At 40.0% G+C, this 23,067-nt stretch overlaps 3 protein-coding genes across 6 annotated transcripts; 1 reads left to right on the top strand and 2 right to left on the bottom strand.

The window, feature by feature from the left end:
• Window positions 1-209: 209 nt before the first annotated feature.
• On the top strand, window positions 210-14,377 carry rgl2 (ral guanine nucleotide dissociation stimulator-like 2). 3 transcript variants are annotated; one of them, XM_084708736.1, is made up of 20 exons: window positions 213-484; window positions 1,374-1,543; window positions 6,764-6,811; window positions 7,123-7,206; window positions 7,343-7,509; window positions 7,640-7,696; window positions 7,805-7,998; window positions 8,286-8,395; window positions 8,583-8,798; window positions 9,227-9,330; window positions 9,460-9,544; window positions 10,229-10,288; window positions 10,755-10,841; window positions 10,966-10,998; window positions 11,259-11,380; window positions 11,496-11,585; window positions 11,697-11,790; window positions 12,105-12,335; window positions 12,515-12,629; window positions 12,730-14,377. In XM_084708736.1, exons 2-20 carry the CDS (start codon window positions 1,385-1,387, stop codon window positions 12,909-12,911), a joined length of 2,238 nt encoding a protein of 745 aa, XP_084564862.1. In that variant the 5' UTR covers window positions 213-484; window positions 1,374-1,384; the 3' UTR covers window positions 12,912-14,377. The 3 variants fall into 3 exon arrangements, with proteins under 3 accessions (XP_084564864.1, XP_084564862.1, XP_084564863.1); XM_084708738.1 differs by lacking the exon at window positions 12,730-14,377 and having other exon boundaries at window positions 210-484; window positions 12,105-12,367; XM_084708737.1 differs by lacking the exon at window positions 6,764-6,811.
• Window positions 14,378-14,911: 534 nt separating this feature from the next.
• On the bottom strand, window positions 14,912-18,580 carry dnase2 (deoxyribonuclease II, lysosomal). Of its 2 annotated transcripts, none has more exons than XM_084708740.1 (7): window positions 18,459-18,580; window positions 17,971-18,068; window positions 17,642-17,813; window positions 17,327-17,429; window positions 16,846-17,010; window positions 15,878-16,096; window positions 14,912-15,674 (listed from the first exon to the last, which is right to left on the bottom strand). In XM_084708740.1, the coding sequence occupies exons 2-7, from the start codon at window positions 18,066-18,068 to the stop codon at window positions 15,310-15,312; spliced, it is 1,122 nt and encodes a 373-aa protein (XP_084564866.1). In that variant the 5' UTR covers window positions 18,459-18,580; the 3' UTR covers window positions 14,912-15,309. The 2 variants fall into 2 exon arrangements, with proteins under 2 accessions (XP_084564866.1, XP_084564865.1); XM_084708739.1 differs by having other exon boundaries at window positions 18,521-18,548.
• Window positions 18,581-19,727: 1,147 nt separating this feature from the next.
• On the bottom strand, window positions 19,728-22,672 carry gpsm3 (G protein signaling modulator 3). Its single transcript, XM_084670518.1, has 5 exons — window positions 22,493-22,672; window positions 21,550-22,167; window positions 21,060-21,225; window positions 20,555-20,781; window positions 19,728-20,336 (listed from the first exon to the last, which is right to left on the bottom strand). The coding sequence occupies exons 2-5, from the start codon at window positions 22,141-22,143 to the stop codon at window positions 20,196-20,198; spliced, it is 1,128 nt and encodes a 375-aa protein (XP_084526644.1). The 5' UTR covers window positions 22,144-22,167; window positions 22,493-22,672; the 3' UTR covers window positions 19,728-20,195.
• Window positions 22,673-23,067: the final 395 nt, after the last annotated feature.

Here is a 23,067-nt window from a genome sequence, read left to right as displayed (position 1 = left end):
TACCTAATTGGCTCTGTGGCATATATTTTAAAGATAGGATGGTGACAGAGAGTGCATGAGTATGAGTTTTGGATACTCATTCTCAAAGGGAGCACAGCTCCCAGGTGACCACTGTAATTTCACTGGTCAGAGCTCTTTCCAGAGAACCAAGTGTGGGCTGTTGCCAAACGCGCTGAGTGTACAACATACAGGAACTGCGCCGTCACGAGAGAGAGGGAGAGGGCGAATGTTGCTACAGCTAACAAAAAGCGTCCAGTATTGCTATCATCCGATGACGGCTTGACAGGCGACTAGCAGGGGACATAGATAGGGGGAGAAAGTCTCGTCCCTCGTCGTCTGTCAGAACGGATGGGCGCGACATTCGTCAACTGACCGGTAGCCTACCACACATTGGATCGTGGACAACAGCAGCACCCCGATGTTGTCGCAATTCAGCTGACCACAGTTGGACACGCAATAGATCCAGCGAATGACATCGCTCACTGTGAGTTCAATTTATCGTTACTAATTTCATTTCCTACATTTCTTCATCACGTACGGCCTTGACTGAAATAATTTGAATGTTTGTCAGCAGAAACAAATGAGCATGTATGCAAACTTTTATGATGGCTGAAAACCCCAAATTATTCGAATAAAAAGTTTCTGATAGAAGGTAGGCAGAATCATGTTAATAAGTCAAAATATCACCGTCCAACGGCTGCACTGGACACATAGAACATTTGTATTACGGGGTGTGACCCATACTGCTGTAGGCAACAGCCTAGTGATGTAAATAGTACATTCATTGAGTGTTTGCCTTGGTGAGGAGCAGTATGAATGCAAGTTATTCAACCTTGGAGCAAGCAATCGTTAAAGGGACATGGACAGCCTACCTATCCAAAGGTTTTCGGAAACATCCTTTCTGTAATCGTAATTGGAGGCCTAGATCTGCTGAACTGATTTCCAACTTCATACCTTAAAAAGTAAGCTATTGTTAATAGGGTGTGTTCCCTATATGAGGACACAATGCTCCTGCCACCTACTTTTTTCTTGTGATGCTGTTTCTCTTCCTGTAACCGTTTGTTTCTGTCTTCATGGTAATCAAGATAGCAGGGATTTAATAGGGAAGGAGGGGTGGTATTCAAATTTGGAGTAAGGTTGGTTGACATTAAATGAAAGCCATATAGCCTAAACAAATGAACTGCCAAGTTCACCATAGTTTTTTTTTCATGTGAGTGCTGGGAAAATGTAATAAATGTAACATAATGATGTTTGCTCCTGGCATGTACAATACCTTTATAGGCTTTCTCCAGATAACACTCTTTCAGAATATATGCTAGTGCTATGTGCCTCAATTTAACACTTCCATGTACTTTTCTTCAACTTGTTCACAGCTGCTGGCACAATGCTTCCTCGTAATATGCGGACAGGTGGAATAGACCTGCCAGGGGTGGGGTCAAGGGAAGTTCCTCTCATTGGCTACCGGCCCTTACCACTTGACAACAACAACCCCAGCAGCCAATCAGGGAGAATGACTGACAGCAAAGAACTGGACACCTTAGAGGTTTGAAGGGACTTTCTTTACTCTTCTTCATAAATGTACAGCAGTTAAAAACAAAATGGGGAGGTACTAGCAACAATCTGATGCTAAGACATCAAGTCAGAATTACACTTCTATATGGATAAAGTTGGGATGGACTCTGGTTTCTCCTTTCTCATTATCAGTCTCTCCGAACACACAAAAATATTATTTATCTGACACTACAATCAAACGTGTCAACGAGATAAATGTTACACATATTGTAAAGAAAAAAAGGAAAACTTCACCCAAGTGGCAAGTGCATGCCAATCAATCTTTGTCTGACTGAATCTGCACAGATTGTATGTGGCCCTTAAGCAGTTCACTGAAAAACCGTGGTAAAAAAGCAACCAGATTCTGAGTAAACAGCAGGCCTGGTTGGTCGATTGGCAGAAAAGCCAGAGGGGATATATCACCCTACAGTAAATTACAAATAGACAACAAAGAGGTTACTTTCCAAGTACTTTCCACAAAGTAGTGTTTGTAAATGACACTAAATGAATACATATAAAAAATAAATATATGGAAAAAAGAACTGTATGGAAAATAGGTGAATATGATTCCCGAGCTGCTTTAAAATGGTTAATCTTTATTAGAGGACACATCATGTTGCTGTACAAGAGTTGATGCAGTTTCATCAAAGTTCCACGTTGTTATATATATATTTTTAAATAGTAATTTAAGATACATAAATGAAGAAGACATATACTGTACATATGACAGCTGAACTTGTGGTTGTCTTATTCGCCTGGGCCGCGATTTGAATGTTCGCAAGCAACCACTAGAAACTCCCCAGGCTATATTAAGAAGTCACACTGACTCAGACTTCAACAAGGGAAACTTCCTCTCCATCCACTCCCAATTGGGGGTCATATGACGGCTGCGCAGGCTGAATGTAAATAATGTATGTGGCGGTCTGCGGGATGCTGTGTTGTACACCTGCTCTTTCCCCCACGGTGCACACAGATACAATATCATAGGCAATCCCCACAGACAGCCTGTCAAGTGGAATCCAATCCAGGCGCTTGCTTACTCTTTCATGAGGGAAACTTGGATGCACGTGTATAGGTTCGTACAATGGATTTCAGAACTCACAATAAATAGCCACCCCTTGCAGACGGGTGAACTTTTCTTCTCAGAGTAATACCGGGTTCTTTCTCCGTATGTGTTTTCATAGACTTAGACTTTGGCGATTAGCAATATTACTGAAATTGCAGCTGTAATGAATGATTTGCAGTAATTCACTAGCTCAGTGGAACAAGTGAAAGTGACACCTGCATTTCTCTCTAAAATGGGTCTCACAGTTTTGCTAGTGACCCACATTGTCTGTAGCGTTTTGATTTTGGGCTTGGCTGTGCACAAAAACGAATGAACAATTTTAGGGTGGGGGGAGGGGGGGGGGGGGTTGCCCCTGGGATATGACCTTCATAGATAAAATAATCATGCAAGCAAGATTTATAGCTAAATTGGATAGAGATAGATTTGACACAAGGCTATAAAGAAGGCTTAAATTTCATACTTCACTTATTTAAAAAACAAAAAGAAACAGAAAAGGGCATAACTAAAAGAAAGCGTGAGAAGACAAACAGAGAAAGATAGGAAGGAAGGGGTGCGAGACATGGGGAGAGCTCCACAACAATGGGCATCTTTAAATAAAGCTTCAGAAGATATATTTATGACCACCCCCCAATAGAAATAATGTTACGCAGTTACAAACAATAATCGTGGCAGCAGTAGTGCTACTGCATGTTGAATAATGACAATAATCTACCATTTCAAAATATAGCTGGCAAAATGGGGTGTTATTTTAAGGCAGAAAGCTGAAAATAGTTGTTGTAAGCAGCAGACAACTGGCAGAATTGAAACTTAAGTATTAAGTTGGAGGCACTACGACACAGTTCCTGCTTGATGGGGGTGGGGGGGGAATTGTCCTTTACTCCATTGCAGTGGTGTTAAGAGGCTGACGGAACTTTGTTGTGAAGGAAGGAGAAGGAGGAAAAATAGCTTTATGACAACACTGTACGTCCTGCTTCCTGTGTTTGTCTCTGCCCATTATGGACTTCCTGTATGGAGGGAAAAGAAAACATGGAAACGTAGAGACAAGGAGAGTATCGAGTCATGAGAGAAAGGGACTTCTAAAATCCTAATTAGCATTGAAGAAGAAAGAAGCATGTGTATTAAAGATAATGGCTGGGACAGATCATGAGCAATGGAATTTAAATTATATTTGAAATAAAGTCCTTGCTTCTTATCACAATGTTTCCTCAGGAAATGAACCTCCGGCAATGATGGCCACGATTCCTATCTTATCTTTAAAGCTGCCTGGCGGTCAAGTTTTTACTTTGACTGTTTGAGAAGATACTCTACCTATCAAATAGTTTGGCTTAGAGTATGGACACTGTTAGACAGAAAATCTATTTGAATTGAGGTATTTCATTTTAATATGTGAGTTTTTAACTATCGCAAATTGCGAAGGCCCAAAATATTTGGCTAGGCTGATATGGTTAACTAGATCCCTAGTGGACTCTTTCAAATCCTCTGTTTACTGAAAGTGGTGGGGATAACCAACACATTTGACAACTGTGATTCAACTTAAATACACTTTAGAATAAAATGCTATTTATTTGTTGAAATATGTATACAATTTGACCTCAACTTTACTTCAAGTTCATGGTATTTACATTAAACATTGTACTGTTAGTTAATAATACTAAGTGCTTCAGTACAAAAACATCTTTGTGGTATTTGAGTCGAGTAGCTCTTTATTGGACCCCAGATATAAATTGCGCTGTTACATTAGAAGATGCAACATTAAAAACAAATTACTTACATATAGAGTGTAAATCTACAAAATACAGTAGTACAATTAAAAGTTGTCCTTAAAATGCCAGTGTCAAAATGCAAGTGTCAAAACATGCATAGTGGGTGCAAAACCCTGGTGAGAGTCAGTTGTTGTGAACTGTCATATAGCCTTAGCACCCCCCAGCTGGCTTAGATCACAACAGTTAGGGGATGCACTGAAGAGTTAGCTTTGATAGCACTTTCTGAACTTTAACAATGTGTTATAATCATCTCACAGCTTTACTTTGTGTACATGGTTTCTAGTTACTGCAGTATGTTTACACAGTCTTACCTTGTTGTTTCTAAAGGGACAAGACTAGCAGTTAGCAACATTAGCCACTGCTACCCTAAGTAAACAGGGCTTGCCTCCTGGTTGACTTAACATTTTTGACCAGCTTTTGGCAGTCAAGTGTATTTTATCAGGGCGGATAAAAAACTCAGCCCATGTGGGCTAGCGTGAAATCAATATGTCAGACCTCAAGCAATACTCTCTCTGCATGTGATCTGTTCAGAGAGTGACTGGGTACTCCGCCAAACAGGTTCATCCACATTGGCGGAAGGTAATTTATGTAAGGTAAGATAAAGGGACAGGGGGGAGGAAAAATTGGGAGAGAGAATGTATTGTAATGTTCAAACAATAACTTTGGTCGTTTAGACTGACTGGAGCTTGTCCTTGTGTGTTTATGTGCAGGTCTTTATCTTATTTTGTGTGTGTGTGTGTGTGTGTGAGTGTGTGATAGGTGTGTCCATTACGTATTAGCACAGGGGGTGGCCCTAGCTATTGCTTCAGGTGTGTTTTTGTGTGTTGGTCGAAGACGGGTGCAAAATCTAGACGATCGAAAGACAAAGACTCAGAAGCAGGTCAGCGGTCAATAATAATCCACAGTCAAGTAGTTAAAGGAAAAGTCAAGGCAGGTCAGAGATAATGTTTGCTCCTTTCTGGTGAAGATTTCAAGGAAGATCAATGTTCTTTGCCTGCCTGGACTTGTCGAGTCAAAGGTAACTTGTGTGCTTGTGGTGGGAACTTGAAGTACATCTGGCATGAGTTTGTGGGAAAGAAAGAAAAGGACGAGTAGATATGTGTTAACTGAAAGGCTCAGCAAGAGAGGAAAGCACAATGGACAGCCAAACCAGTTTGTTCAAAACCAGCACTCAAAGAAATATTCTAATATATTTACTACAATATGGTACATCTACTACATAGAGCACTGAACTTTGATAATCAAGTTAAGGTAATGTGAATCAGGTTTATGGACGCTTACAGTGTCTAATGCCAGTAACAGCAATATAACAGGTAAACTAAGGACATTAGCAGATAATAAGTAACAGCGGCTATTGTTCAGCCCTAATCAGTTGTCCACATGAACTTATTTTTACTTGTGCCTGCAGTTTTATGTTACCCTCATCTGAAAATAGTATTTGGAAGTCTGTCGTAGTTTGGAAACTAGGTGATGAGAGACAAATACAACAGACAGTAAACTGTCTCTTATAAGAAGTGAAACAAGTGTTATTTTTTTAGTTATTATTGCTTTGATTCATTTTCTATAGTTGGTTTATTTAGTAGACATATGGAGTAGAAAGGATCCATATGATGAAATTATCATGTTCAGTGTCAACGGAATCATGATGTCACTGTTTCTCATACATGTTTCAGAATGGAAAATCCCTGTGCATTAGTCTCAATGTCAGTAGAAGTGTAACAGGATATGTTCCTTGAATATGTTATAGTATCTAATTGAATGGCATGTTAGTTATTTAATCATTTGTTTGTGACAATCTATATTATTCTCACATTTTGAGTGACTTTCATTTATTCTTTAAATGGAAATGGTTTCAGCTAAAGTTATGTTGTCGCATGTGTTTTCATGTGTATTCCAAAGAAACATCTACTACTGTACTGTCAGATTCAAATACCTTCATGTATGTTCATTATCAAAAACATGCTGTTGCGGTTCTTTGTTTGTAAACAAACATCATGTTCCACTCCAAGATTCTTTTTGACATGCATTTGAGGTATTTTGATCGTACTGAATAGGGTGGCACAAGGCAGTCCCTAAATCACCCCAGTAAATGTGTGATTGTTCCAATTTGTTACTTCCTGTCAGTATTCAGCATCAGTACTGTTGTAATAGGTTTACCTAAAAAGACATGTTTCTGTAATATTTTCAACGCTATAGTTTAAACAGCAAGCTTTGCTTACCAAAAAGTCAAACATTCTGTCATTCTAAAAACATACACAAGCAAATATTGGCGTGTGATTCCATTTTGCCTGGGCCTTATATGAGGCTAAGACATGGATAAGACTTCATAAGTCTACAGCTAATTTTGAGTGATATCTGTATAATCTATGTGGATGTCCTTCAGGGTGAGCTCTCCCCGATGAAAACAACATGGTACTGTCCTCTGGACTTGGTAAGGTTAACTCACACACTAACTTGGCCACCCTCTTTCTTCCCAAATCTTGCCCTGGCGTCAATAGGGGATTCGATTGAATCTGTTGTAGAGAACTTAAGTATCAGAAAGGGAATATGAGCCCATAATACCAAAAACTGTGCTTACCTCCCGCATACGAAGTCTTCCCACTTACATTTATAACCCAACACAATGAATCATACTGCATATTGTAGTTGATTGTTGCTGTATGTGCCAGAAGTCTATAATGCTATACATTTGAAACGTTTCTCAAGCCTTTTTGAAGTGAACATGAAACTTTTTTTCCTCAGTCCACTGTGTTGGAGGAGCAGGAGGATGGAGTGATATACACGGTTGTGATGAAACAACAGCATGGCACCACCACCAGTCCAAAGGTGAGAATGCACACAATTCAACATACGATACAACACATATGTGTTGTTGAAAAAAGAGACAAAGGGTTGTTAAAGGGTCCTTTTAGTTTGAAAAAAAACGTCCTCTCTTTTCCTTCCCTCCTCTGCCTCCATTCAGTCCTCTGCCCCACGCTCCCAATGTGTGAAAGCAGGAACAGAAGAGAAGCTAGTCCTACACCTTCTCCACTCCTTCTCTATGGGAGACTCCTCCTTTATTACAATCTTTCTCTCCACCTATCGCTCCTTCATCACCACCAAGAGAGTGCTGGACATCCTGACTGACAGGTTGAAAAAACACATCAATGAATACAGCGAAATTCCAGGCAAAGAAGCCTCGGCACAGAAATACATCAATTGGCCACATGTTTAAAGTTGCACTGTTTGTTGATGATTTCATTTGGTTGCCTCTGTCTAGATTAGAGCATCCACCAGGAGAAAGCACAAGAAGTCAGACCAGGCAAAGTTTCAACAGGTGAGGCTTTCAAAGCACTACATATCTCCAGCCATGTATCTGTTAACACATTTTTCCTCACATCTCTGTCTATCTTGTTCCTCTTCTCTTCCTTCCTCTTTTCCTCAGAGCGGTGTGCATGGTGTTTAACACTTGGCTTTCGGAGTACCCCGAGGATTTTCTCTCTTTGGGGGAGCCCTCCCACCTGCTCCGCCTAGCCCCTCTCCTCCCCCAGGACTTTTCAGCCTCAGATCTCCGCAGTCGCCTCCTGAAGATTGCAGAGGAGCTCAGTGAGAAGGCTCTGCTTTCTGACAGCCAAACAGGTCCGTGTTCATTTTGAGTATCCATATTCATATTGTCTTGTAGGTAGCCTACACGTTTAGTAATCAAGAATGAAAGTGGGCTTTGAGGTGCATACCGTAAAAAATATTCAGCCCTTGAACAAGGCATATGACCATAACACTGGGATTAAGCCAATATTCTACACTCTTAGTCTTTGGTGGTGGCTGACCGCTCTGAATGGCTCTTTCATAAGCCTTACTAGCATTTTCAGTTTGATTTATTAGGCCTCATTAATGTCAATGTCTCGTTGTACTGGATGTCTCTTCAGATAAAACTATCTCCCGGATTCCCCCTCCTGACCTCTCCAAGTTCGATGCCACCAACATACTGGTTTTTCCAGCTGGGCTGATTGCTGAGCAGCTTACAAAGATAGAGACTGTGAGCCGAAACCCTGTTACATTGAATCTCCCTTCATGAAATTTAAAAATGATGATCTTCATTTGCCTTGTTCCTGTCAATTACAAAGTTACACGTAAAAAACAATGTCATCCCCATAACCCAAATTCTCTCCTGCGGCCGATCTCTCTTTGCCCACCTCTCTCTTTCGCCTCCCTCCTTCTGCCAGGAGTTGTTTGTCCGTCTGGTTCCGTACCACTGCCTTGGTTCATTGTGGTCCCAAAGAGATAAGAAAGGACGGGAGGGAGTGTGCTGGTCTGTTCGGGCCACGGTACGGCAGTTTAACAAGCTTGCCAATACTGTGTCGGCGTCCTGCTTGTGGTCCACGCAGCTACGCAGCTGGCAGAGAGCTCGTGTCCTTGAGCAATGGATCAGTGTGGCGGAGGTTAGTGGGTCAAACACAAAAAGCCAAAGGACACTGGGATCATTTAAATAATTCAATATGCTGTCTGTGCAATATGACAAATATGTCTTATCAGAAATTACGTTTGACTGATTGGCACTGGTGGACAGAAAGTATTTACTTAGCATTCGTTATTTGAAAATACACAGCCTTCATTCTCTGGATATGATTTAGTAATTATTGCATTCAAGAATGTAAACTATTTTCCTATACATTTTGTCTCCAGATCACTCTCCTGACCCCCCCCCCCCCCCCCCAGCAACTTTTTTTTAAAGAAAGAAATATCTTTATAACTGTGCATGATTGAACATGTCAGACAGTAAGAGTAATTCAATGCCTTTCAAACCCATTGACCTGCTGGTTTGTGTGTAGTACATAATGTGTGGGTGTGTGCATGTCTTTTTGAACAGGAGTGCAGAGCCAGGAAAAACTTCTCGTCCTTGTATGCCATTGTTTGTGCACTGCAGAGTAACCCCATCCACAGACTGAGGCGCACCTGGCTAGAGACAGACAAGTATAATATTTCATTAACATTTTCATCATAGTTTTGATCTGGGGTGTAATGTTGTGTCTCTTGGAAAGAATGTCGGCCAAGCCTTTTTTACACCCATCACTCATCGTCTTTGTCACGTGACCCTGACAGGGAGGCCGTGAGGAGATACGAGGAGCTGTCAGACATTTTCTCAGAGAAGGACAATTTCTCCCACAGCAGAGAGCTGCTCAAAGAGGTGAGGTACTTTTATGGAGACAGGTTTCCAAAAATGATTAAGTTTGAACGATTAAGCTCATGCAAAATTTGTACTTATATGTACTCAATAAAAACTTACAGAAGTGAAAGTCCTTTTTTTAAGAGTATCTACGTCAGAGTAAACATGCTGTTTAGGCCCAAAATAGGTTTAATCTGGTTCTGTATAGCTGCCACAAATCTGTCACACAAAACAGCAGTTTCTCTAAATATGAATTGTGTTCAGGAGGCATTGTGAGTGGGGGTTGGGGGAATAAGAAGTATTTACATAATTTGGACTCACTATTAAACTATGCAGGCATCAATACTTATGCATTAGCATCAATTTTAGCCATATACATTCGCAAATTCCCAAAAGCATTTGCTGTTGCTTTCATTTGAAAACTTCAATCAGAGCTTTGATGTCGGAGAAAGCTTCTCCGACATCTTCTGTTGGGCTTTGATAATCGCCAGAGCAAGCCACTTCCTAGCTCATTATGCCTGAAATGGGTAGCTCTACCAGACAAGGTTGAAAACGTGTAAGGCATTCAATACAAGAAGTATACAGCATAATTTGTCAGGATTTTTCAGCCGATGCTATTTTTATACACCGTATAGTCAAAGTCAATGTGGTAAACCCTTTTTGAATGGAAGAGGAATATCCACTGTTTGTTTGTGTCTTTTCTAGGAGGGCACTTCGAAGTTTGCCAATGTGGACGGCAAAATGAACAACAGAAAACATATAGGGGTAAGATAATTTAATGTCACACATATCTTGTAACAGAAGTGTTACAGAACAATATGGGAATGTATGACCAACTACAATTCTACTATTATTGATCCCTGGTAAGAAATGGCACTGTTACAGCTGAATTAATATGCACAACATTAAAAAAAAAAAATTATCCTTAAAGATTACAATGTACATTAGTGCTAATCAAAAGTGAATCACAGTGATCCTTGGCATGTCTAGTAAGTGCAAAATATGGCCAAGTAGTTGATAAGCAGGACAAATAGCACAAAAATCTTTATTATTTTTCATTAATAATCTCAATGTTTATATGAGGGCTCTCATATCCATATTGTTTTGACATAGTGATTTTTATTCGATTGGTAGACTGCTTGGTCTAATTAAGACATTACCATGATATAAAGAATACAGACATATATGTTCAGTGGTGCTGACAATGCTCCTGCTTTTTCTTCTCTTTCAGTCCAGTGCCCAGGGCACAGTGCCCTACTTGGGCATCTTCCTGACTGACCTCACTATGTTGGACACAGCAGTCAAAGACAAGCTAGAGGTGAGGTGTCCTCTTGCAAATGAATCAAACCACTGCAATCATCATTTCAAGTGAAACTCATTTGTGACATACTCATTTGTGACCCGACAAAATTACACAAAAACTTCCTGTTTCTCCCTTTCAGAATGGCTATATCAACTTTGACAAACGGAGACGTGTAAGTATTGCATTGTTTCGTAATGGAAAGAATTCAGCACTCCTTGTAGGGTCATTAAGTCAAGTTAAAAGCAGAAGCAGTGTACTATTTAGATTTTTACGCTATTGTTTTACTTTGATATATAATTTCACTGAATTTTTAAGCTGTTTATGCTATAAGCATTTATGTTTATATACTGTATGTGCATATATATATATATATATATATATATATATATATATGAGAGAGAGAAAGAGATAAGGGGTTTTGTTTTTTTACAGGAATTTGAAGTTTTAGCTCAAATTCGACTCCTCCAATCTTCCTGTAAAAACTGTGTCTTCATCTCTGACGAGGCCTTCCTACAGTGGTACAACAGTGTTCCGACACTAACTGAAGAAGAAAGGTACAATGGAATAGGAGCACAATAATACAGTATACCATATCTTTGTTTTACTCTTATATTGGTATATGCATGCAAAAAAAAAATTTAAACTTGTGTTTTGTTATGTGTGCTGCAGTTATAGACTCTCCAATAAGATAGAAGCGCCAAGTGAACCTAGTCCAAGTCGTGGCCCTACCCCCACTGTCATCGTCACTCAGTGCCCAGAGTAAATACTGCAAATACAAATAATATTGATTTGAGTTCAACCTCTAAGTATCAAACATACATTCAATACAGTATACAAATGCATGAGTAACTCTGTCCATCTTTTATACAGCTTAAGTTCCTCAAGAACCAGTCTGGCTGGTGATAGTGAAAGTATGTTTGACTTTCCCTCTCCTGTCAATCACTTACTGTCCAAGCTTGCAAAGGTAATGATCAAATGATGTGCCAACATATATTATATATAGCACAGGATGTATTGTAGTTAAGCTACTGTATTGTAGTTTAACTACAATGCAGTAGTTAAGCTACTGTATTGTTTATTGTGTGAATGGTAGTATGTTATGTTGCTTTTTTACTGACAAGCACAACCTTGTGTTCATCAATCATTAAAGGGCTTGCAGAAACACATGCTATGGAATGACAAAGGTCCTTTAATGCTCTTATGTGTCTTCTTGTCTTCTGCATTCTCCTTGGCGGAGAAGCTTTGTAGTTACCATTATTGTTGTTGTTGTTGTTGCAGCATATGAAATCCCCTTCGGTTTCCTGTCTTGATGTGGACTCCTCCCCTTCCTCTACTGAACCCACCCCCTCTGCTGCATTGACCTCATCACCTAACACAGTCAAATCACATCGTCGATCCGTCTCCTGTGGCAACAATCCCACCTATAACCATCAAGGGTCGGGGCCAGATATGCGAATCATCAGGATACGGATGGATTTACATGATGGGAATTTATATCGAAGCATTATGGTGGGGGGACAAGAAAACTGACATTAACTGAAGTAAAGGATTAAAGATGAATCATTTGTATCTTTTTCTGTCTTAAATTGTTAAGCATCTGGCAGTAATAAAACAATTTTCCTTAGGGGGAACAGTAATGCATTCGGAATAAAACAAGTAGGATTAAAGCTGTCTCATTGTCTGCTCAGGTGTCCAGCAATGACAAGACTCCCACTGTCATCAGTTCTGCCCTTGAGAAGAACAATCAGGACCGTAAAGAGGCCTCCAAATATGAGCTTATTCAACTACTTCCTGAAGGAAAAGGTGAGGAAATTATCTTAAAGCTGCAAGACTCATTGTATGTTGGTTGTAAATAGTCCACAACTATTCATTTGCATACTCTGCATATTTGTATACCCTACAGAGTTAGTTATTCCTGCCACAGGAAACGTCTTCTACGCTATGACTTCCTCAAGTGTGGACTTCCTACTTAGAAGAAAAGGGGGTACTACCCCATTAAGCTCTCATTCAATAAGCACTGAGACCAGTGCCACCTTTCCTCGAATCAAAGACAAGGGGCGGAGACTGGTCAGAACTCTTTTTTGACACATGATTCCAAACTCATTGAAATCCCGACTTCACAAAGATGTCTCTTTTATATGTGGCCTTGTCTCTCCTAGCCCTAAATGACTTATACCTTTTTTACAAAAACAATTTCACATTCCAACTGAGCTTCTTCAACCAAAATGTTCCGCTGAACGTATCTCAACCTGTACAATGACGCAAAGACATTTATATCACGTGCTGACCACACCAGAAACCATTTACTTGATGTGGAGAGCAGGATCAATCTTGCTAGCTTGAAATCCTTTCAGTATCTAAGGACCAATGGAAGGACCAATGGAAATCATTGAGCAATGGCATTTGCATCTCTTTTTCCTTGTCTAACCAAATGGATGCTAGTACAGCAACCAAGGCTTCCCTCTGTGTCTGTGAGGTACCTCAGGTTTTGTCTTGACAGAAGGAATGATATTTGAGTTTATTAGTTGACTAAACAGATCACAAATAAATCCAGATTATGATTATTGCTTTAATCTTGTAGTGTCTAGTATAATTTCTTTCAATATTGTGCAAAAGATGGATACTAGAAATATACAGTATATATGCAAAATGACAGACCTTCTAGAGATGCAAGTGATGTAAGGATATGTTATCGTAGCAAAACACTGGGGCTATCTCGTTGAACTACACTATCTACGTTTTGTCAATGTTGATGTGCTGTGTATATGTATAATATGGTGTCTTAATTGTGTTTACAGTGGCAAGGAGTCAAGGCTCAAGGTATCATTTGTAGTTTATAAAGTTACATTCAATTGCTTTAAAAACACACAAAACAGCAAACATTTCAAATCAAGATGCAGAAAAAGCATGGTTATTTCAGTAGCATTTTGAATTGACATTCATTGATATATTGATGACATAGTGGTTGAAATACTAATGATTTATTTGGCGGCATCTTGTATTATCTACACAAAGCACTCTAGCTGTGGACATTGTAGAATGTAACATAAGGCATAATTACTGCTAAAAAGAAAAGGAGTGTACTTAAATCTAATTTGAATGTATTAAATTAGATCTTCAAAGATTTTCTTGGAAGTACATTGGAAATGTACTTAAAATTGACACTGAGTTTGACAGCTTTTAATCTTATACTTTGTAAGTATCCTTTAAGTATGGTATGTTTTTGGCTTGTGTGTATATACTTGGTATACTGCCTAGCTACACCATTATTTCAAACAGAGACACTAAAGAAACTCCAAACTAGTATGTGCCTTTTACAGAGACTATGTTTATTTTCTTTTATCCACGTCAAACTGTTCAGTACCACACAAGCTGAACTTGGTGTATAGTTTCTAGATAGGAATAGCTGTCCTCAAAACCAGTATGTGAAATAGTATTTATTCTATTTTTGTTCTACTCTTTTGTTTTTTAAGTGTATAAATAGACACGTTATACAATGTTCAACCTAAAGCCTGCATGTAGAAGCCTACATAAAATGATCTGCTCTCTTACATGTCATCTGAACCAAATGATTATGTATGACTGGTTAAGAGCTAAAGCCTACTTTTAACCAAATGATTATGTATGACTGGTTGAGAGCTAAAACCCAACTTCTACAATTAAGGAATATTTGGGGTCAATGTGTAATACAGACCTGTCAACTCACTTGAGTCTCTAGTGCTGTTGAAATCCCAGCTGGGACTGAGGCGTTCATATGGTGGATCTAAAGGAGAGGATTCTGGGGGATCTGAGATGAGGTGCTAGCATAAGCTGAGATGATTGTGCCTTTCTCTTAGGGGAGTGCACCCCTTTCATGTTTCGCAATATACATGATTATGCATGTTTTAAATAACATGTCATGTTTATGCACTACATATATGCTTGGTTTTTGTGTAATAAATGTACTTGTTATACAAGTGAATTTGATTTTGAGTTATTGTAAGTTACCAGATGCATACACATCTCAAATATGTTTATACAATGTTGCAGCATAATCGTTTTTGAAAATATAATATTTCCTTGCAAAAGATGTCCTCACCACAAACTGTTTTTCTCATCTTTATTTCAGAAAAGAGAACTACATTTCAACAACAGTACCAAAACCAAGCATACACATACATTAATCTAACAATACCGCTCGACCACAAATTCATCCAAATAATTAGCTGCATTCACAATGGCACATACAAAACATTAACAACCTGAAATTTGTCAACAATTATTGTTGAATGGCCATAAGGCTACCACTGGTTGCTACAGTAACAACCTCAAAGCAAAGTGCACCTGTTTTACATGTAAAGAATGTTAGTCATGATCAGAAGCAGCGTTTCAATTTTGTTTCAGTAGGCATGATAAAAATAGATTTGTGCAAAATTGTCAGAGATGACTGACAAAACAACTTTTCGTTTCCCTTCCCTCATCTCCCTGCTGTAAGTGCTGTACCTCAGCCCACAGAGGTGGCACAGTCTGCTATGGTTCCCCCACACATCTGACACTGCAGCGCTGCCATCCTGTATGCCTTCCACACCAGGGCATCCTGCTGGCACACTGTCCCGCCTCCACGCCTCTCCTCCGCCTGGTTGCGGTTAATGTCGCCCACGCATACCCAGTTCCCCTTGGTGCTGATGGCCCACTTTGAGTGGTCCTGGCTGGCTTTGTAGGTGAACTTCTGGCCTGGGGAGAGGCTGGTGATGTCTAAGACCTTCCAGCCCCGGGTGCAATTCGATGGGAGTATGCCCGTCGAGCGCACCCAGAACTGGACCAGAAGGTTGGACTGGAGGGTGGGGGCGACCCAGGAGTGATACAGGTCTGATAGGAAAGAGAGGAAGGGTAGGGCGTGTTCAACACTGTATCAGGTATCAACAATCAAAGTTGATAGAAGGATAGATAGTTATCAAGCCACTGAATGCTTGATGCAAATGCAAGATAACATACACAAATGAATGTTTTCCCTTTGTTGCATAAGAAGCAGCACAAGATATAAAGGCTGATCGCACAAACTGGTGCCTTACCATTATTGAATGATGCTCCTTTTGCAAAACTTATGAATTTTGTTCCACCCAATGAGGTGAGAGACATGCTGCGGTTGGCTGCAGGCCTGGTGTAAGGAAAGATGCTGTTGGTCATTTGGTTCTTCTTACACACAGCAGCTATGGAGGGCACCAGACTTGCCAAGGAGGCGGGAACATCACAGTCATACACGTTAGGCTGGTTTATCTGCAGCTGTTCTCCTGCAATAGACAAAGGAAGGACATGAGGAGGAATCACTTGAATGATCCAGCGAACATGACTATCTACATCAGCAAATTGACAGGTAGTTGTCCAAACTAAACTCTAGGCCGAGTGCACAGCCATGCACGGCCTACCACAAACTTTAGTTATTGTTTAACCATATGTTTAACCATATCTAGGCTTACCACGGTGCGCTATGGCTTGAAGACAGTTACAATAGAAGCGCTCAACAGGAGTGCGATACCTAACTTAATGGTGCCCATCTCAACACTCGTGAAGATACATAAAACTGATGGAGCAAACAGTCACAGCTGGAGATGCACTGTCTCTATGGTTACACTGCCATCGAGAAAGGATTACTCTCGATTAGACATTGCTATGGTTACGGCGCTAGCTGCTGGGTGGACGGGCGAGGCTGTAGTTGCACTTCCACAATAATATGCAAATAAAAACTGGTAATGCTTATACAAAGGCTGTTTAGTTCATGGGTATTGTCAACTTTGCACAATTGAAACATTTTGTATAACAGGCAATGAAAATGGTAAAAGGTACAAAAAATGAGACTATTTAAAAGTTATTGACCACTATCAGTCCCAAATCATCCAATATTCCTTTTTCTTTTAAAGAACTGGGTTGCCAACTGGATGTCATCCTATTTTCCTTTTATACACCGTCTACGGCCTGTGCCACAATACATATTTCTTATGGACGTTTATCTTTCCAAATGATAGGTGACTCATCTTCTCACCAATGGTCTGAAAGCGCTCCAGTGGATACGTGACACAGATGAAGTTCTGTCCGTTGATCACACCTGTACTCGGGTAAGAATACGGCCCTTTTTTCTGTAGTGGAGGGAAGCGAGGCGTGCTGTGGACCAGCCAAAACCCCTGATTCTTATCCAGAAGCACAACACCTGTTGTAGAGAAAAATCAAACCATCAATTCAATGTCCAACCATGCTAACCGATTAGAAGTGATACTGCTCACACCTGTGACAACTATCAGGTTCTACCGCTATACCTCAAGTTTGATATAATTAGCGAAGATCCTCTTCACATGCAGCTGTTGCAAATGTATTACATTCAAATGTAATACTTTGCTCATTCTAAGTCTGACTGCAAATGCTTGGAATACTACCAGTTTAGATACCATACACTTGAGCAAAGGAGTGAAACTGTGTAAAAAAGGATTATGTGAAATGTGTGATAATTTAGCTGGCCTCTCTCTCACCCTTAGTATGCCCCCCACTGCTTCCACTTTCATTAAACCATCTGTCACCCATATCCTCGGGTGGACTCTGGTCATTGTACAAGATATAGGCAAGCTCACTGCTCTGAAATGAACACACACACATTAAAAGCAGCATATTTTCTACTGATCTGTCTTATCAGTGAGAAACAACAGAATATCATTGTTACACATTTTGAATATGGTGTAGATTTCTTGTGACTGTAATCATTAGACTGTGACTGAAGTCTTCCATAGCTCTATCCCAGCTCTGATGTAACAAATACATATTGGGAAGGGATACAAAACACAACAGACCTTTTCTTGCTGATATAGCTGTCCCACTGTCCTCCCTAGTGCTCCAGTGCTGTCGTTCACCAGGACTTTCCCATCCGTCCATCCCTCACTCCCTTTATCCATTAGTAGATACTTCTGCCCATCGTTTTGAGTTTTGCTACCATGCTTATGTGGCAGTTTGTAGATATAGAACCTGGAGAGCGAGAAGGGGTGGGGGTTGAAGTAAGCTGCTATGCCGTTAACGTCTCAATTTCACAAACTACAACCTAAGAGTATTGGAAGTGCTTCTATAGCCTTTGATACAACTGCAAACATAACACATTTAATACAGACAACAAAACTATCCTCACCAGTCAACAGCAACTCCTTCGTCATTGTAGCAGGTGATAGGTGCGGTGTCTCCATCTGTTGGTAGGCTTATGATCAGCAGGGCAACCAGGGAAAACATCTGCGGAAACGAAAATGAACAGTTGAAAGATTATTTTAACCAACATACTATAATGTGTAGATGAATACATTCGATGATATTTAGTCGATGACGTGAAACCTGACTATACACATTGTAAAAATCCCAACCCCATTAGCCCCACTAGTAGTCTCCTGATTTGTGTGCATACATTCGAACAATTAAGTAAACACGGTCTGTACAGTATCGTCAACACTTTCATATATTTCATATAAAACTGTCTTAGACATGACCAGTTAAAATTCACTTTCAATACTTTCCATTCACTTTTACGACCTCACTTAAACATGTTTCTGTATTGGCGTAGCCGATACCAACACACAACCAAAACTGACGAATAATAACTTCTTTTTGTATAGTTCCTTAGCCTACCTTACTAAATATCAACCTCAAGTATTCCCTTCAAGTGAGAATAAAGAAACACGTTGCCGTACTGAATTCGAAACGCTAACACAGCCTTGTTTTGATGATGTCATCAGGGCGGGATCATTGAATCACAAGACAGCACACAGAAGAAAAAAAAAGAAGCAGACACAGAGCCATAGAACATGCAGAAGTAAGTAGCAAGGGGATTTCATTAACCGTGAGAGACGAGAATGGATCTTTCCAAAACTCTTAAAATGTTGTCTTACTAATGCGCAGCTAATGAGTGTAGGAATGTTGTTAGGGGACTTGTTTTATTCACATTTACAGAAATATATCTCAACCGTGAATTAACATTTTATTTTTTGTGACCACATTTGTAGGCCAACCGCATTCATGAACCACTGTCATTATTTTTGCACATCTTTTTTTCCTACCAGGTTTCTGTCTCAATCGTCAGAAGCCATTTCCTTTATCACATAAAAATGAAAGAAGTCTTTTTTTAAACAATCATTATTATTCATAGGCCTACACTTCCTGTGACCCACACTTGCTTTCTTGCACCAAAAGGGATTCGTTAGATTACATTGTTTAGCCTTTCCACCAGAGTAAAACAGAATGGGATAAGTGTCAGGGTGAGACAGTTGTCACAAACATAGACATTGAACTTACCCCTTAATTGTGGAAAAGACCAGTCCAGTCCCACGGCATGTATTTATTCGCATAATTTTGTCACTGGAAATGGTTCTCGAGGGCCTATTTCATCAAAACCAAACCAAAAAGGTTTTCTATGAGGTAAGTTAGTCTTGGTTGCCTACTACCCTGTAACTCTACCAGGCTAATGCTGCAAATGGATGAAATGTGACAACTTTCACTGGTTAAACATTTTCATACACTTTAACGTCTAACGTGTCCCCTCTATGCCTACATTTTCAGACAGTTGGACACATGACATCTCAACTGTTTTATTGCGAGCACTACTTTACTGTAGCACACCACATAGAGTGGCCATAGTTATAATAAACCTGCATACTTATAGAGCTTTGAGGAACCAACTAAAGTCTTCTACCTCATTTACTTTCACCTCCCCCAAAACTACTTAGGAACATTGAGAACTCATGCAGTTGGCGTGGTGCTCAAAATGATGTCGGTATTTCCAGAGGCCCCTCTGGCTATAGCTGTGTGCTACCCTGATAAATTGCATGTAATAACTGAAGTAGATAAACATAGCTATATATTTGTCATTCCCACAAAGTAAATGAGCATATAAACGAGTCATTGTGACCTTCACCATCTTGTTTATTTTCCTGAGGAGATTGTCCAACAATATGGAAACACTGTCCAATGCTATTAAAACATTCTATCAGAGCTGTTGGGCCTAAAGTATTGCATTGCTTATTTGTTATTTACACCTATACGATTGTAACAAAAAAAGTTGGGAACAATATAGCTAAGGTGAAAAGACTGCAGATATAAGTAAATGTCTATTAATAGGTGATTCCACAAGACATCTTCAAAGAAGGAGGAATTTGTCAAATTGGTCAGGAAAACTGCAGTAAAAATTGCCCATATTATTCACATTCTGACAGAGGCCTAAATGATGACTACACTATTGCGCCGTTATGTCATACAACACTCTCAACACAGACTCAAAACACATCCAGAAAAAATGTTGACAGATCAAAGCTGCGCCAGCATACGGAATGAATTGCATTATTTGTTTCCCATCCATTTTCTTGTGCGCTCTCAGGTACTGACAGCTGTGGAAAGCTCAGTCCTCTGTTCGTCCATGCGTCCCCCCTGAACCCTCAGCAGTAAAGAGAAGAAGTCCTCGTCATCCATTGGACCTGGGGCGGCACTTCGCTGCTCCTCCAGTCTGCCCTGTGCCTGAAAGGACCACAGAGGGAAGACATTACACCAAAAGAAACACCCACATAACTTAGCGTTTCAAGTTAACGGCACATGAGATGATTTAAGCCACCATGAAAGCCCCTAACCCTACAGGAGGAGAAAGTGGTGAGGTTAAGCCAAAAGACATAAGAGTATGCAATGGAAAATGACGCCCCCCAAAATTCCATAGGCTTATCACAGTTTAAACCACTTACTTGTGAGCTGAGAATCATGTTGTACAAGTCCTCCTTGGGTACTGCTACTGGGGGAGGTTTTCTCACTATGGAGAGTTTTATACTGCCCCGTATCCTGTTGGCTTTGGGTTTAGGAGGTGGGGTTTTTAATAACTCTGCCCGCTGGTCGTCCAGTCGACGTGCCTGTGATGTAGCAACAAACTCAAAGAACTCTTCTTTCTGCAGTGAAGTCATGGAGGAAAAAACCACTGTTGAAAATGGAGAGGGGAAAGGAGTTATATGAGTGTGAGATAAGCTCCATGTGGATCATCTGAATTTCTGTATCACGCCAATAAACCTAGTGTAAACATTATCTCAATATAAGTGTTGGTTTTCAACAATCTTCACACAAAGAATTACACACTAAACTAATAGTAGTTTACTTTTGTTGGAACTAAATGTGTACTATACAAACCATAACAGATCAGTTTGTGTCCTCAAATGGCAATTCTCATTAGACAATTGTCACAAACAGAGACTCTGTCACCTCTGTTGGCTGGCATGGTGACACTGGGTTCAGAGTGGCATCTCCGCCTCCTCCCCCCTATCTCCACGTTGAAAGAGCAGCGCTGGTCATTCAGACGTCTTCCTTCTTGCAATGTGCACAGCAACTCATAAAGTGTGTCTGGGAAATCAGGGGTTAATCGTCGAGCCTGAGAAAGTCAGAGGAGGGAAAAAAAGAGGAAGAAAATGTGGCTATAGAATTGTATCATTTTCTCTTCTTGGTTTGTTGTGGCATAGTTTCTGATACACCCACATAGTGGTACAATATAATCACCCCTGATCTTCTTCCAGATTCAGGTTGGGGGTGGTTTAGAATGTCAAAGATTCATTGCAACCAATTTAATATTTTTGGGACGGTAACAAAGATAAAACCTTTTCCCTCAAAAGACTCGCAAATTGAATCAATGTGAATGTGACACGATGATACAAGAACATTTACTGGCTCTACACAAAAAATACAGTAGGTTTCTAACCTGCATGTCTACCGTGCTGAACATCTCATTCAGTGGCTGGTCAAAGGGTGAAAGTTTGTTTGTATCCACTTGTAGAGCCTGTGTTGATGTTTCTATGTGCAACTTGGGGCCTTCTTCAGTATTTTTGGCTTCTATTTCTTCCATCCTGATTCCTACCTGACTCTGTCTCTTGTGATCTCTACCTGTTGTCTCTTCATCTGTTTCTTTTTTAATAATCTCTTGGTTGTTCTCAGTTTCTTCTGTTCTTCCACCACCTGGTTCCCCTACTTTGTCAGAACCTGGAGATGTGTTTTCTTCTATGTTTGTTACTGAATATCTGTTTGTTTCTTCTATGTTGTACTCTTGTTTAACCTGACTTGGGCATCTTCCAGGGTCTCCATCCTCTTCACTTTTACTGCTGTGTTTTCCTATTTGTCCAGCCTCCTGTATATTATCTTCATCATCACAACTATTTTCAGTCATGGTCTCTGGTCCTCCAACGACTGTGTTCTCAGTAATTTCCCCCTCTTCAATGATAATAAGAGGCTCCAAGTGTTGCTCTTCAGACACTGCAACTTCACGTTTTGAGCATTCCATGGTAACATCCACTTCCATTGGGAAGTTCCCACTGGGTTTAATCTAATTTTGATGAAAGCGACAACTTTAAGATAAGAAATATTATGATGTATACTGTTCTGATTAGTGTTACAGCAACACAATAAACCTCAAAGTGCTAACTGTATAGCTATATGTTAATACAACTTCACTGTAGATTTACCACAAACTGATCAACTACTGCAGCTGTATTCATAATAGGCTCTAATAGCAGATGGAATATCAATAAGAAACCAGAATGACAGGTTTCATCATGTACAGCTCAAAAATGCAACTCAGGGCGTTACTTGCCCCTAGAGTCTGTCCCAACTTTTTCAAACAATATTGAAGTAAGTTACTATTTTCTTACCTTTTTCTTCCTTCAATCTAGTATTTGATCAATCTCATCTTCAATTACCAGCATTGAGTAGGCACAGCATTCTTAACTTGGTTGTCTAAATGTTTTGTGAGAACAACCTGCTATGCCTTTAGCTTCACAAGCATGTCAAGCTTTCTCCAACACTGTCTGTCTGTCAGTCTTCTCTTTCTCTCTTCCTGTTCCTCTTTTTACCCCAACCCACCCCTATTTATTTGGCCACCTTCTGTCTGCGTCATGGCATTATGAAACATTACTGTGAAAAGTGAAGTAAGGCTTTGTTTGTATTGTAAATAAGTAGTCCTACTAGAGTTAAGGCATGAGCTGATTGAGTCTAAAATAAACAGGTCTGCTTGATACGATTTTTCTATAGAAAATGCCTTTGCCTTACTTTCAAAGACAGCAGCATGTTGAAACAGGCACCCTGCTACTCTAACACTTCTGTGGTTTTGGCACACATCCTGTTGACACGACAGAGCTAAACGAGAAGTAGATGTAACCTAGACAAATGACAACAGTCTAGTCTAGAAATGATGATGACAGAGTGAACAAAGTAGAGGGAATACTTT

This window comes from Hypomesus nipponensis, chromosome 2 (assembly GCF_054491055.1).
Source record: "Hypomesus nipponensis isolate SF chromosome 2, ASM5449105v1, whole genome shotgun sequence".
In the NCBI taxonomy this organism is placed as follows: Eukaryota; Metazoa; Chordata; class Actinopteri; order Osmeriformes; family Osmeridae; genus Hypomesus; species Hypomesus nipponensis.
Note: the sequence above shows the minus strand (reverse complement) of the source record. Positions and strands in the feature narration are given on the sequence as shown.

Bases quoted from the DNA above. Each gene is read 5' to 3' on its own strand.
- rgl2 (XM_084708736.1), top strand. From the start codon at position 1,385: ATGCTTCCTCGTAATATGCGGACAGGTGGAATAGACCTGCCAGGGGTG. The intron at 7,697-7,804 runs GTGAGGCTTTCA...TCTTTTCCTCAG, and splicing joins ACCAGGCAAAGTTTCAACAG to AGCGGTGTGCATGGTGTTTA. The intron at 10,842-10,965 runs GTGAGGTGTCCT...TCTCCCTTTCAG, and splicing joins CAGTCAAAGACAAGCTAGAG to AATGGCTATATCAACTTTGA.
- dnase2 (XM_084708740.1), bottom strand. From the start codon at position 18,068: ATGTTTTCCCTGGTTGCCCTGCTGATCATAAGCCTACCAACAGATGGA. The intron at 17,814-17,970 runs GTGAGGATAGTT...CTCGCTCTCCAG, and splicing joins GAAGGAGTTGCTGTTGACTG to GTTCTATATCTACAAACTGC. The intron at 16,097-16,845 runs GTGAGAAGATGA...TGTCTATTGCAG, and splicing joins GGAGCGCTTTCAGACCATTG to GAGAACAGCTGCAGATAAAC.
- gpsm3 (XM_084670518.1), bottom strand. From the start codon at position 22,143: ATGGAAGTGGATGTTACCATGGAATGCTCAAAACGTGAAGTTGCAGTG. The intron at 21,226-21,549 runs GTTAGAAACCTA...TGACTTTCTCAG, and splicing joins TCAGCACGGTAGACATGCAG to GCTCGACGATTAACCCCTGA. The intron at 20,782-21,059 runs GTGACAGAGTCT...CATTTTCAACAG, and splicing joins CACCATGCCAGCCAACAGAG to TGGTTTTTTCCTCCATGACT.